At 49.2% G+C, this 14031-nt stretch overlaps 1 protein-coding gene across 1 annotated transcript in view; it reads left to right on the top strand.

The window, feature by feature from the left end:
• mecp2 (methyl CpG binding protein 2) overlaps positions 1-13877 on the top strand; it is a 14683-nt gene extending 806 nt beyond the window's left edge. Inside the window, exons 2-6 of the mRNA XM_070840042.1 lie at positions 6100-6271; positions 6369-6580; positions 6662-6855; positions 6971-7107; positions 8121-13877. Of these exons, the coding sequence (XP_070696143.1) occupies positions 6100-6271; positions 6369-6580; positions 6662-6855; positions 6971-7107; positions 8121-10250 (2845 nt within the window). The 3' untranslated portion in view covers positions 10251-13877. The remainder of the gene's footprint in view (positions 1-6099; positions 6272-6368; positions 6581-6661; positions 6856-6970; positions 7108-8120) is intronic.
• Positions 13878-14031: the final 154 nt, after the last annotated feature.

The raw sequence follows: 14031 nt of genomic DNA, 5'->3' as shown, positions 1-14031 counted from the left end.
ACCCCCCAGGGGTCACATGACGAGTCTGAGGGCCTCAGATTGACTCTTAATTTGAAACTTCAGTTTGACACGTGCAGCTTTTACAATGGTACTACAGAATACTACAACAATACTCCAAGAGTACTACAAGAGCACTACAGAATACTACAACAGTACTACAAGAGTACTACAAGAGCACTACAGAATACTACAACAGTACTACAAGAGTACTACAATGGTACTACAAGAGTACTACAAGGGTACTACAAGAGTACTACAGAATACTACAACAGTACTCCAAGAGTACTACAAGAGTACTACAATGGTAATACAAGAGTACTACAATGGTACTGCAAGAGTAATACAACAATACTACAACAGTACTCCAAGAGTACTACAAGAGTACTACAGAATACTACAACAGTACTCCAAGAGTACTACAAGAGTACTACAATGGTAATACAAGAGTACTACAATGGTACTGCAAGAGTAATACAACAATACTACAACAGTACTCCAAGAGTACTACAAGGGTACTACAAGAGTACTACAGAATACTACAACAGTACTCCAAGAGTACTACAGAATACTACAACTGTACTCCAAGAGTACTACAAGGGTACCACAAGAGTACTACAGAATACTACAACAGTACTCCAAGAGTACGACAAGGGTACTACAAGAGTACTACAGAATACTACAACAGTACTCCAAGAGTACTACAAGGGTACTACAAGAGTACTACAGAATACTACAACAGTACTCCAAGAGTACTACAAGGGTACTACAAGAGTACTACAGAATACTACAACAGTACTCCAAGAGTACTACAAGGGTACTACAAGAGTACTACAAGAGTACTACAGAATACTACAACAGTACTCCAAGAGTACTACAAGGGTACTACAAGAGTACTACAAGAGTACTACAGAATACTACAACAGTACTCCAAGAGTACTACAAGGGTACTCCAAGAGTACTACAAGGGTACTACAAGAGTACTCTAAGAGTACTACAACAGTACTACAACAGTACTACAAGAGCACTACAGAATACTACAACAGTACTACAAGAGTACTACAATGGTACTACAAGGGTACTACAAGAGTACTACAGAATACTACAACAGTACTCCAAGAGTACTACAAGAGTACTACAATGGTACTACAATGGTACTACAAGAGTACTGCAATGGTACTGCAAGAGTAATACAACAATACTACAACAGTACTCCAAGAGTACTACAATGGTACTACAAGAGTACTACAAGAATACTACAACAGTACTCCAAGAGTACTACAATGGTACTACAAGAGTACTACAAGAATACTACAACAGTACTCCAAGAGTACTACAATGGTACTACAAGAGTACTACAATGGTACTACAAGAGTACTACAGTGGCACTACAAGAGTACCACAACAGTACTACAATGGTACTACAAGAGTACCACAACAGTACCACAACCGTATTACAATGATACTACTAGAATACTTCAACAGTACCACAAGAGTACCACAACAGTACGACAATGGTACTACAACAGTACTACAAAAGTACCACAACAGTACTACAAGAGTACCACAATGGTACTACAAGAATACTACAACAGTACCACAACAGTACGACAATAGTACTACAACAGTACCACAACAGTACCACAACCGTATTACAATGGTACTACAAGAATACTACAACAGTACTACAAGAGTACCACAACAGTACGACAATGGTACTACAACAGTACTACAAAAGTACCACAACAGTACTACAAGAGTACCACAATGGTACTACAAGAGTACCACAGCAGTACTACAAGAGTACCACAACAGTACTACAATGGTACTACAAGAGTTCTACACTGGTACTACAACAGTACCACAACAGTACGACAATGGTACTACAAGAGTACCACAACAGTACTACAAGAGTACCACAACAGTACTACAATGGTACTACAACAGTACCACAACAGTACTACAACAGTACCACAACAGTACTACAATGGTACTACAAGAGTTCTACACTGGTACTACAACAGTACTACAAGAATACCACAACAGTACTACAAGAGTACCACAACAGTACTACAATGGTACTACAACAGTACTACAATGGTACTGCAAGAGTTCTACACTGGTACTACAAGAGTACCACAACAGTACGACAACGGTACTGCAACAGTACTTTAACCGTACTGCAGCAGTACCACAACAGTACTACAACAGTACTTTAACCGTACTGCAGCAGTACCACAACAATACCACAACAGTACTACAACAGTACTTTAACCGTACTGCAGCAGTACCACAACAGTACCACAACAGTATTACAACAGTACTGAAACCGTACTGCAGCAGTACCACAACAGTACTACAACAGTACTACAACAGTACTGTAACAGTACTTTAACCGTACTGCAGCAGTACCACAACAGTACCACAACAGTACTACAACAGTACTTTAACCGTACTGCACCAGTACCACAACAGTACTATAACAGTACTTTAACCGTACTGCAGCAGTACCACAACAGTACCACAACAGTACTACAACAGTACTTTAACCGTACTGCACCAGTACCACAACAGTACAACAACAGTACTTTAACCGTACTGCAGCAGTACCACAACAGTACCACAACAGTACTACAACAGTACTTTAACCGTACTGTAGCAGTACCACAACAGTACCACAACAGTACTACAACAGTACTTTAACCGTACTGCAGCAGTACCACAACAGTACTACAACAGTACTACAACAGTACTTTAACCGTACTGCAGCAGTACCACAACAGTACTACAACAGTACTTTAACCGTACTGCAGCAGTACTACAACAGTACCACAACAGTACTACAACAGTACTTTAACCGTACTGCAGCAGTACCACAACAGTACTACAACAGTACTTTAACCGTACTGCAGCAGTACTACAACAGTACCACAACAGTACTTTAACCGTACTGCAGCAGTACTACAACAGTACCACAACAGTACTACAACAGTACTTTAACCGTACTGCAGCAGTACCCCGGTGTTCCTGATGGCGCTACAGCTGCAGGGAGATGGAGGATGTTGATCACATGACTTCCTGTTAAAGGTCCAGTGATTTAAATGGTTTCACAGCTGTGTCCATAGCAACGGCCTGTAGAGCGCCAGGACTGACCAATCAGAGCCCAGTATTCAACACAGCTGTGTAATACTGTACTATAACAGTACTGTACTGTAACAGTACTGTTATGTTATAGTACTATAACAGTAATACTCAAACAGTACTGTTATGGTAGTATAATAGTACTGTTACAGTACTACAAGTACTAAGAGTAGTACGACGGTAGTATGACGGTACTATGATAGTACTATATGTAATAGTACTATAGCTTTCTGCTTTACTGATGTCATTTTACATGCAGGCTGCCCACGGTCCTGGAACTAAGAAAAGCAGGGGAAGTCGTGGAGTTTGATAATTTACTGGAGCAGTTTTGTCCGTCTATCACGACTCATCCCAGTCATCCTAGCTCATCAATAGATCAATCAGTCGATCAATGACCAATGTTTTATATAATCGAGAAAAGAGATGAATGAAAGCTTCCATTTATTTTGATGTCGTACAAAACAAACGCATCCATTTTCATTCGAGTAACCAGAGCTAACTAAAGCTAGCCAATACTAACCAACGCTAGCCAAAACTAGCCAAAGCTAACCAACGCTAGCCAAAATTAAACAGAGCTAACCAATGCTAGCCAATACTAACCAACGCTAGCCAAAACTAAACAGAGCTAACCAGAGCTAACTAAAGCTAACAAACGCTAGCCAAAACAAAACAGAGCTAACCAAAGCTAACCAAAACTAGCCAAAGCTAACCAACACTAGCCAAAAACTAAACAGAGCTAACCAAAGCTAACTAAAGCTAGCCAAAACTAACCAACGCGAGCCAAAACTAAACAGAGCTAACCAAAGCTAGCCAAAACTAACCAAAGCTAACCAACGCGAGCCAAAACTAAACAGAGCTAACCAAAGCTAACTAACGTTAAGTAAATGTAACTAGAACTGGAATCCAAATGAAAGCATGATAACAGTGAAGTCGTGGCTTCAAGCTAAATAACAGAGAAAACGTCCTTCGTCTTCATCTCGTCTCACATGAGCCTCGGTGATGCTTTTTGCCTCATGTTACCGATCCGTCCACGGCGGGCATCATGGTGGCGGCGAGGAAGCGCCACAGTCTCGTTTGGGACGAGTGTGTAACATACAGGAGCAGACGGAGCGTCTGCAGGGCGGCTGTGGCTCAGACGGTCGGTGGTTCGATCTCTTGAGTCGGCGTGTGGAAGTGAACCGGTGAACCTGAAGCAGCATCGGTGTGTGAATGGGTGAATGAGGATGTGATGTGAAAGGTGCTGTACAGATACAGACCGTTAACATGAAGCTTCATCTGAACCAAACCAACACTAACGAACAAACCCAACCAAAGTAGGCAGCAACAGGACCTCTGTCACATTTACAGTGACACTGTTAAAGGTGTTTCTACCCATGATCCTCTCTGTCCTCATCCTGGTGTGTGAGTGACTGGTAGGTAGTAAAAGTGTTGGAACTGGTCCAGTAGATCACCTCAGCCAGCAGCCACCAAACGGGCTGCAATGGCTGCAACGTGATCCTTTGGGACAACTGCACCTGATCACAGTAGGTCCACTAAAAGAGCTTGTTTGATCCACTGACAGGCTCAGAGTGTTATTCTAAGTGTGTGACAGCATCATGGAAAGGATCCCTACAGAGAGAGACCTGGAAGATCCTTTTGGTTTAACCACAAACAGCACACACACCAGACTACATTCACTAAAACAGGGATTTTAGAGAACAGGACACACACCAGACTACATTCACTAAAACAAGGATTCAGGAGCTGCTGGTCTGCTGCTGCCTCCATCCGTCAGTGTGTGTGTGTTGTTGGTTGACTTTGGCGATTTAAAGGTTAGTCTGGATCCTGGTGGAGGCAGCAGCTCCTGTGTTCTGTGAGCTAAAATCACTGTTTATGTCAGTATAGTTTTGTATATCTGTCTTTCTCTATTAGGTCACATCCAGATGTCTGTTGGGCTAAAATGAGCTGGCTGTTCTTTATGGATTCATGGATTTATTTTTTCACTGAATGGATTTGTTGATTAATCATGTCATCAGATGTCGTTGACGATGTGACCAACAGGAAGTTTTTCTGGATCATTAACTGTTGCAGATGAATTTACTAATGACTAAAGTGACTAAAAGTCTCAGATTACAGCCTGATTTCAGGTTTAACTTCATGGTACTCAGACCCTCCTGGACGTTTCTGTCTTTAATGCTGGAGATGATCTGACTCTAAACATCGGTCAGTTAAAACCTTCTTTTAATCTGTTCATAACTGACAGGATGTGGATTTTCATTTTACGATCAATAGATTGATTGGAAAACTAATTGACAGATGAACAAGTCGTTTTCTACAAACGTGTCTATCAAAGTCAAAAATAAATATGAATATTAATAACAGTGAAGTGACATCACTTCCTGTTTACTTCCTCCTGGATCAGAGAACTTCCTGCTGGTGTGTTCAAGGACACGTTGGTAACTCAGCATTCAATAAAATCCTCAGTCTGTCAAGTCAGTTCAAACTACAACGGCTTATAACAGTGGAGCCGAGGAGGGGTGGTTAATGCACAGAGAAACATTTATTAATTTACGAGGAAAAAATTAAAATATTTTCTGAGAATATGAAGTCATAAATTTACAAGAGGAAGCTATCGCCTCGTTGATCAGCTGATCAACTGACCCGATACTTCAGAGTTCAGACTTCTCAGTTTCAACATTTTGTTATTTATTCAGAACACTTTTTCCTCTTTTTTTTTTCATCTTTCAGTTTGAACTTTATGCTCTTTGTTGGTTTCAGACACACTAAATAATCTCAGAGTGTTTTAGCGACTAAATAGCATGTTCTGGGTGTTGGCTAATGCTAGTAAAATGCTAAGCTAGCATTATCTGAGACGGTGAAAACAAACAAATCATCTCCAACTACAACCGATGCAACGAACTTGTTAATGACCCGAAGCTGTGACCATGTGATGTCATCAGTGATGTCACGTCTCTCCCACAGGGAGGAGGGTCATGAGGGGGAGGAGGGACCTGCTGAGCCCCCACCGCCGGCGAGAGAGAGAGACAGGTCCCACAGCAAGACCAAGAAGACCCGCCGGGAGCGTCGCCATGCCGATCGCGGGACAGAGACCACAGGCTTGGGCACGCCCCCAACAGGCGTGCTGCAGACAGAGGTGAGGACAGGTGTGGTCCCCAGCAGGAGGTCAGGGGTCAGCAGTCAGACAGGTGTTTGGGATGAGATGCTGGTTTCAGGTCACTTCCTTCCTGCAGGTGGCGGAGCCCGTGGCGGGCCCCTCGGAGGAGCCGGGGTCAGAGTCGGCGGCCGGCAGCGAGTCCGCGGGCTCTCCCAGGCAGCGGCGCTCCATCATCCGGGACCGCGGGCCGCTGTACGACGACCCGTCACTGCCTGAAGGCTGGACTCGCAAACTCAAACAGAGGAAGTCTGGACGCTCAGCAGGGAAGTTTGACGTCTACCTGATCAAGTAAGCCCCGCCCACCGCCGCCTTCCGTGACAAGCGACCGCGACCAATCATCGCTGACTGTTCTGTTTTTCTCACGTTCAGCTCAGAGGGAAAGGCGTTCCGGTCCAAGGTGGAACTCATCGCCCACTTCCAGAAGGTCGGCGACACGACCACCGACCCCAATGATTTTGACTTCACCGTCACTGGTCGTGGAAGCCCCTCCCGTCGCGAGCGGCGTCCTCCCAAGAAACCTAAGGTGGTGAAGCCATCGGGGCGAGGCCGTGGGCGTCCCAAAGGTACTCAGGCACCGACACGACCAATCAGCTCTGAGCTCACCAGGTGGCGTTTCTGTAGAGTTTCTGTTTCTTTGGTTTACTGTCGGACGTGTTTGTCTCTCCGTCTCATCTCCAGGCAGCGGGAAAATGCGGCAGGCTACGGAGGGCGTCGCCATGAAACGTGTGGTTGAGAAAACTCCGGGCAAACTGCTGGTCAAGATGCCCTTCGGCAAGGCAGAGTCATCCCCAGGCTCCACCTCCTCTGCCTCAAAGGTACGACCCGTCTGTCACAACCATCGCTACAGATTCAGGAATAACGACAGCATTGATATTCACAGTGGAGACGCGTCACGGCAATCAATTACTCCTGCTTTAAATCATACGATCTGATCATCTATCAGCAGTGATCAATACAAACATACATCATGTCAGACGTCTCTGTCTAACAGCTAACAGCCAACGCTACGCTACGATGATAGCAGCCAGTTGCTGGTTCAGACTGTTTATGGTGAATAATAAATAATTAGCCGTTGTGTGTTTAGTTAATGTTCCTCCATGTGGAGTTTCATACGATGGAACGTGTGACTACGTTCTACTAATAAACACACCAAAATTACACCTTTGGTTAGCTAGCTGCTATGGAGCAGTCAGACTGGCTACAGGCTAACAATAGCCATGTTAGCTAAGGCTAGCTCTAATGTTAGCTTTGAGTACATCAGTAGGAAGCGTTGCACATATTCAATGACAGAACGGACCAGAGGAACTTTATTTTACGGCACTTTGGTGTGACGGCCTGACAGGGGCCTCACATTATCGCTTTAAAGCTACAGCTAGCCAAAGGAAACTCTGCGTTAGCTACGGCTAGCCAAAGGAAACTCTGCGTTAGCTACAGCTAGCCAAAGGACACGCCGCGTTAGCTACAGCTAGCCAGTGACTGAAGGTGCTAGGTGAGATGTAAATGTAAACTGGCTTGGACTGTTTGTAAGGTGAATGCAGCACATTCAGAACGTGTCTCTTTCAGGACCGTTTGTGACATACTGCGTCTGGCCCGTTCAGATCTATGTTATAAATAAAACGACTAGCTAACAGTTTGCTAGGCCGGTAGAGGTGCTGTCCATGTTTTCAGTTTTCTGCCCTCATTCCACAGGACGTTGGTTGGAGTTTTCAGGGCTGCATATTAGCAGAATATTACTTCCTGGTAGCCCTGTGTGTTTTCTTCTGAGTAGTTCATGCATGTAAACGTAGTTGGTGTCGTTGCTGCCTATTGACGTGGTAACTCCCTGCAGGTGCCGCCGCCCGCTCTGGTGCCCAAGTCCCGTCCCGGCCGGAAGAGGAAATCAGAACAGGAACCTCCGGCGCCACCACAGGCCGCCCCCAAGAAACGGGGCAGGAAACCCATCTCGACCTCAGCAGCATCTTCAGTCGCCACGGCATCCACCTCCTCGGCATCCGCCTCCAGTAGCTCAGCAGCCGGGAGCTACGCCGCAGCTGCCATTTTAGCCGCGGAGGCCAAACGGAGAGCAACCAAGGAGTCTTCCACCAAACCCGTCGTCCAGGAAACGGCCCTGCCAATCAAAAAACGCAAAACAAGAGAGACAGTGGAGGAGAGGGAGAGTGTTCAGACTCCTGTGGGTGCGACAGCAGAGACTGAAAGAAGGGTGACTGTAGCGGGGGAGGCAAGTAGAGGGGAGGGAGCCCCGCCCTCCGAGCTTGAGCCCGCCCCCTCCGAGCAGAGCCAATCACAGTCCCAGAAACAGCCTGCCGCTTCAGATGACAGCCAATCACACGGACACAAGACGCATAAAGGGAGGAAGCACAAGGAGAAAACAGGAATAGCAGCAGGAGATGGAGGAAGAGGGGAGGAAGAGGAGGACGTTGACGATAAGGCAGGGGGAGGAGGAGGAGGAGGAGGAGGAGGAGGAGGAGGAAGGAGTAGCAGCAGCAGCAGCAGTAGCATTAGCCCATCAAAAAGCCACAAGAGAAAGGACCGGCCTCCTCACAAACACCACCATCACCACCACCACCACCATCATCATCATCACCGCCACCAACATTCCTCTGCCCCCTCATTGGATCAGCCTCCTCCTCCTCCTCCTCCTCCTCCTCCTCTTCCTCCACCCTCTGGCCAGTCCAGGCCTGAATTGGAGCCCCCAACTGTGCCTCAGCTCACCCCCCAGCACCCCCAGCAAGCTCCTCCTAGACCGCAGTCCAAGTCCGTGACCCAGTCCACACCCGAGCCTCGGCATCCTCACCCTCAACCGCGCCACCATCCCCAACCCCGGTCCCAGCAGCCCCCCCAGACCCAGCCCCGGTACCCGGCACCCCAGCCCTCCCCTACCAGGCACGTCCTGCCCCCGCCGCGGCCCCAGCAGCCTACACCTCAGCCCCACAGTCAGGCCCAGGCCGCCCTCCAGAAAGCCCAGTCACAGCCAGTCCACCCCCCGGCCCAGCACCGAGCCCAGCCTCAGTCCCCCCCCCCTCACTCCCCATCCATCCTGCACACTCATCCGCCCCAAACAAGGCACCCACACCCCCAGACCCAAATCCCCACAGCCCCCCAACCTCAACCCAGGCACCCGTCTCAGCCCCAGACCCAGCTCAAACAGCAACCTCAACCCCCAACCCGGCAATCACTGCAGCCCCAAGTCCAGCCCCCGGCCAGGCCCCCCACCCAAACGCAGGCTCAGCCCCCGACCCGGTCCCCCACCCAGACCCAGGCTCAACCCCCGGCCAGGCCCCCCACCCAAAGCCACCCTCAGCCCCAAACCCGGACCCAAACCCAGCTTCAGCCTCACCTGCAGCCGCGACATCACTCGCACCCCCAGCAGCAGACGAGGCACCCGTCGCAACCGCAGACTCAATACAGGCCACAACCTAGACAGTCCCCCTCCCAGCCGAGGCCGCCCCAGTCCCAGTTCCAAGCACAACCACACCTCCACCGTATCCAAACACAGCCACACCCCCAGCCCCCGCTCACCAGGCCCCATGTACAGCTCCTCCCATCCCAGCGACCGTCCCCCAGCCTTCCCCGGACCAACCTGGTCCCTCCTCAGCAGAACCAGAGCGAACAGCCCCAAGACCTGAGCACCACACGGCCCGGCCGGGGGGGTCTGCTGCCGAGCCGAGAGGTCAGCGTGGAGGGGGCCAGGGCGGAGCCTGTCACGGCGTCAGAGAGCAGAGAGGCCTTAGTGGGTGAAAGAGGGTCGAACAGCACCTCGAGGCCCCCTGGACCTCCGGGAGCACCCGGGGTTGGTCTGGTCCCCGGGGCGGACGGCCGGGTGCGGCTCCGGGCGGAGCCGGAGGCGGCAGGCGAGGGCCGGGAGCTCAGAGACATCGTCCCCCAGTCGGCCGTCCCCTGCCCCAGCCGAGAGGAAACCGTAGAGTCACGGACGGTCGTCAGCGAAAGAGTCAGCTGATGGGCCGGCCGGTGAGCAGGCGGACCGATCGGTGGACTGACAGAGTCAGCGCCAGGTGGCACGGGGGTGTGGCGGGCCAGTCACGGAGGCCTGATGGTTTTACGCTGTTTTCAGACAGAAAGATGGCGCCGGACTGTCGCCGCTTCTCCGTCGTCTGATTCTGTCTGGAGACTCTGTAAAGGTCTGGATCGGAGAACCGACCTGCCGCTGAGGGACGGCCGGGGGGGCGGATAGCGTCTTTTTCTAGGAAAAACAAACAAAAAGGAAAAACCGATAAACAAGTGTGTGTGTACATATAATCAAAAGGCAGCTGTTGTGTCCCGCTAGTCTCCGTGGGGAGGGGGGGAGTAGTTTGGAACTAAAAACCAACGCTTAACAACACATTACTCTGAACGAAACGTTGCTTCCGGAATATAACCTCTTTTTTATTTGATATTTTGATAGCTTCTTGTTTTGTCTCTGTTATCAGCTTTAAACTCTGATGTTACTGACGGACGCTCCCTTATTTGAAGTCCTGCTCTCACTAGAACTCCCCCTGACTGACGCTCCCTTACTGAAACTGGCCCCCGCCTGTAGCCTCAGAGGTGATGTGGGGCGGCGGTTTGTACCTTTAACTGGTTTATCAAAAATCTCCCCGTTTCCCACTAAGCCCACAGTAACCGGCCGGGGGGGGGGGGGGGTCCGCCCCCTACAGGTAGCGAATCTGTCCTTTACTCCACACAGACCTCATCCTCGAGTCTTTGAAACCCGTTTGGAGCATCTGAGCAGCTCGAGGAGTTTGTGATTCTCTCATCAGACGAGTCAGAAGAGAAACTGTCATTTGTGTTTCAGGTGTTTCAGACGCAGAGTCGTTCTTCCAGGTTAGAGATTCTTCCGTTCTCCATCACCGAGCCTCTTTGTTCTGCTCCTGGTTTTGTTTCCAAAGGAAGCGTTTTAATATCGAAGCAAACCCACTTTTCCTGTAGCTTTATTTTAGTTTTTAGTCTTAATCCAAGAGTGGGAAACAGACTTGTTTTTATTGTCTTCGTGTTGAATGTCTGGAACAGTTTGCACTCCTCCACTTTGTACAATCAACCGCCTGCATGTCGCTTGGAGACGCCGCAGGCCTTCAACCCGGAGCGCCACGCACGCAGAGGTAACTCGCCCAATGACGTCCAGTTCAGCCTCACCATGTGATGAGACACAACCCCCCCAAGAGAGCGGAGAGCGGCCCCCCCAGAGTCTGGAGGTCCAGACTGATAACTGAGCCGGGACGAGCGGCGTCTTACCGCCATTACTGGCAAAACTGTGATGCGGTCAGGCCAGCGGCGCTCCATCATCAGTGACCGACACGCCAACAGATCTGAATACAATGTGTTCATCTGTTTCCATGGAAACACACTCTGGGGCTCTGACAAACACCTGGACAGCGATCAGTCCCGTCAGTAGACTCCTCTGTCACGCTCCAGCAAGTAGACCGGCCCTTAGGAACTTCCCTAGTTACACCCTTAGTAACGCCCCTAGGAACTTCCTTAGTAACACCCCTAGGAACGCTCTTAGTAACGCCCCTAGTAACACCCTTAGTAACGCCCCTAGTAACACCCTTAGTAACGCCCCTAGCAGCAGAGACGATCCCTGCTGAGCCCAGCTGAGCTGATGCTCTCTACAGATGGAGGCATTTCCCAAACTGAATAAGAAGCACAGGTAGAAAGAGTGAAGCTCCTCGCTGCCTCCGTCTGCTGGAGAACATCACTGACATCCACTCGTTTAGCTGCTACGTCCTCCAGCCTCGGGTGGAGCTCTAAGCTAGTGTCACGTAGGTTTGTGGAGCGGGTCGTCTGAACTGAGTTGTCACAGCGACTGAAGCGGCTGGTTGTTCAGGTGTGGAAGTGTAGGTCACGTGACCTGGTGTTTTAAGGTAAAATCACCCACAATGCTGCTCTGCTACAGACGTGTTCAGATCAGAGCCACTCAGGTGTGTGTTGGACAGGTAATGTCAGAGATGGTCACTGTGAACTGCTTTAAAACCGGGGGGCGTGGCAAGGTTTGACCCTGAGGGTCTTTCTGTGTGGAGTTCTCATGTTCTCCTGCTTGTGTGGGTTCTCTGTGGTTCTCCGGGTTCCTCCCACAGTCCATACCTGGTGACTCTAACCTGCCCACAGGTGTGAGTGTTAGTGGTCGTCTGTCTCTGTGTGGCTGGCTGCCGACCGGTCCCGGGTGGCCCCGCTTCCCACTCAAAGTCAGCTGGGATTGCCCCCCCCCCCCCGACTGATGGATGTTTAAGACGTAATTGTGTTCCTTTGTAGTTCTGATGTCTTCAATATTAATCTACAATGTAGAAAACAATAAAACAGAAAGACTGAGGGAGGTTCTGTGGGTTCTGTGCTCCAGCCTTTTCTCTTCTCTCTCAAACTTAACGTCACAATCACACGACTGAATTCAGCCGTTAGATCGAAGCCTGTCAAACTGTCCAACACACACCTGAGTGAAATCACCTCTGAACAGCCAGCCAGCGTCTGTTTTACCTGTCGGAGGCTCGTGTAGTGAAGCAGCATCAGGTGAGCATAACGGACGCTGCGTCTCTGGGTGGGGGGGTGTTATGAGACCTGGATATCTGACTCAAAGATGGCGGCCGCTGAGCGTGTAAACCTCAACAAGCTGTTCCAGGTTTACATCCAAGAAACACATTTAAAGCAGCAGAAGAAGAAACGCGGCCTGTTGGATCCTGTTAGAAACACATTTAAAGCAGCAGAAGAAGAAACGCAGCCTGTTGGATCCTGTTAGAAACACATTTAAAGCAGCAGAAGAAGAAACGCAGCCTGTTGGATCCTGTTAGAAACACATTTAAAGCAGCAGAAGAAGAAACGCAGCCTGTTGGATCCTGTTAGAAGCTCAAACATCAGTTTAACGACCAAACCAGCTCAATGTGAGCAGGAGGAACTGTCCTGGGGGGGCATGGAGCCTGGTAAAACAGACTGGTTGGAGGTCAGGGTCAGAACAGAAACACGTTTATTAAGAGTTCAACAAGTGAGAATGAAGTTTTGGAAAAACAGGAAGAGGAACCTCCAGACTCTCGGCCGGCTCTCTCTCTCTCTCTGGGTTTCACATCCAGAACCTTCACTTCCTGCTCCTCGGGGTCATGTGACCCTACAGGTTCCCCCATCGGAACGACCCCCCCCTAAAAGGATCAGATTCCCGGGCCTCGTTCTTCAGCTCCGCTCACGTCGTGGTGGTGACGTCACACGGGTGAGGCTGAGCGGACCCACCTGTGCGTACGTGGCGCCCCTCCTGCCGCCGTCTCTGACGCCGCGGCAGCAGCCAGACTTCCCTCTGCGAACGGACTCACGCCACAGGACTCGACCCGGCACAAACTCCAGTAACCAGCCTCCATATTGCATGTTCCAGAGTTTAGTGCCTATAATATTGTGCGTCTTGCCAGAAGCCACCATGTCAGCCAAGCCATGTTGTGTTTCTAGACCTAGTAGTGATGTGTGGTGACTTCATAGTTGCTAATATTGAGGATGAATATTCTGCTTTTCTCTGGTTGGAATTCAGTGGAAACTCCAATACACTGTCGCTGTAGACACAACTAGTTTTTACCTGTTTTCTTATTTTTCTTTCTAACTAAAAGCGTTTGTTGTCCCCTGAGCCGTGGTCGTCTGCCTGATTACAGCCTCCGTCACACACACACACACACACTGACTTCTGTAAATCAGTAGAAATGTGAACTGACTCTGGTTCTCAGTAATAAACTGTTGTTCATATTTCAGCTTGTTTACACTTTAATAAGTGAACATGTTTA

The sequence above is a fragment of the Pempheris klunzingeri genome, chromosome 11 (assembly GCF_042242105.1).
Source record: "Pempheris klunzingeri isolate RE-2024b chromosome 11, fPemKlu1.hap1, whole genome shotgun sequence".
Taxonomy (NCBI): Eukaryota; Metazoa; Chordata; class Actinopteri; order Acropomatiformes; family Pempheridae; genus Pempheris; species Pempheris klunzingeri.
This window is presented reverse-complemented; position numbering and strand designations above follow the sequence as displayed.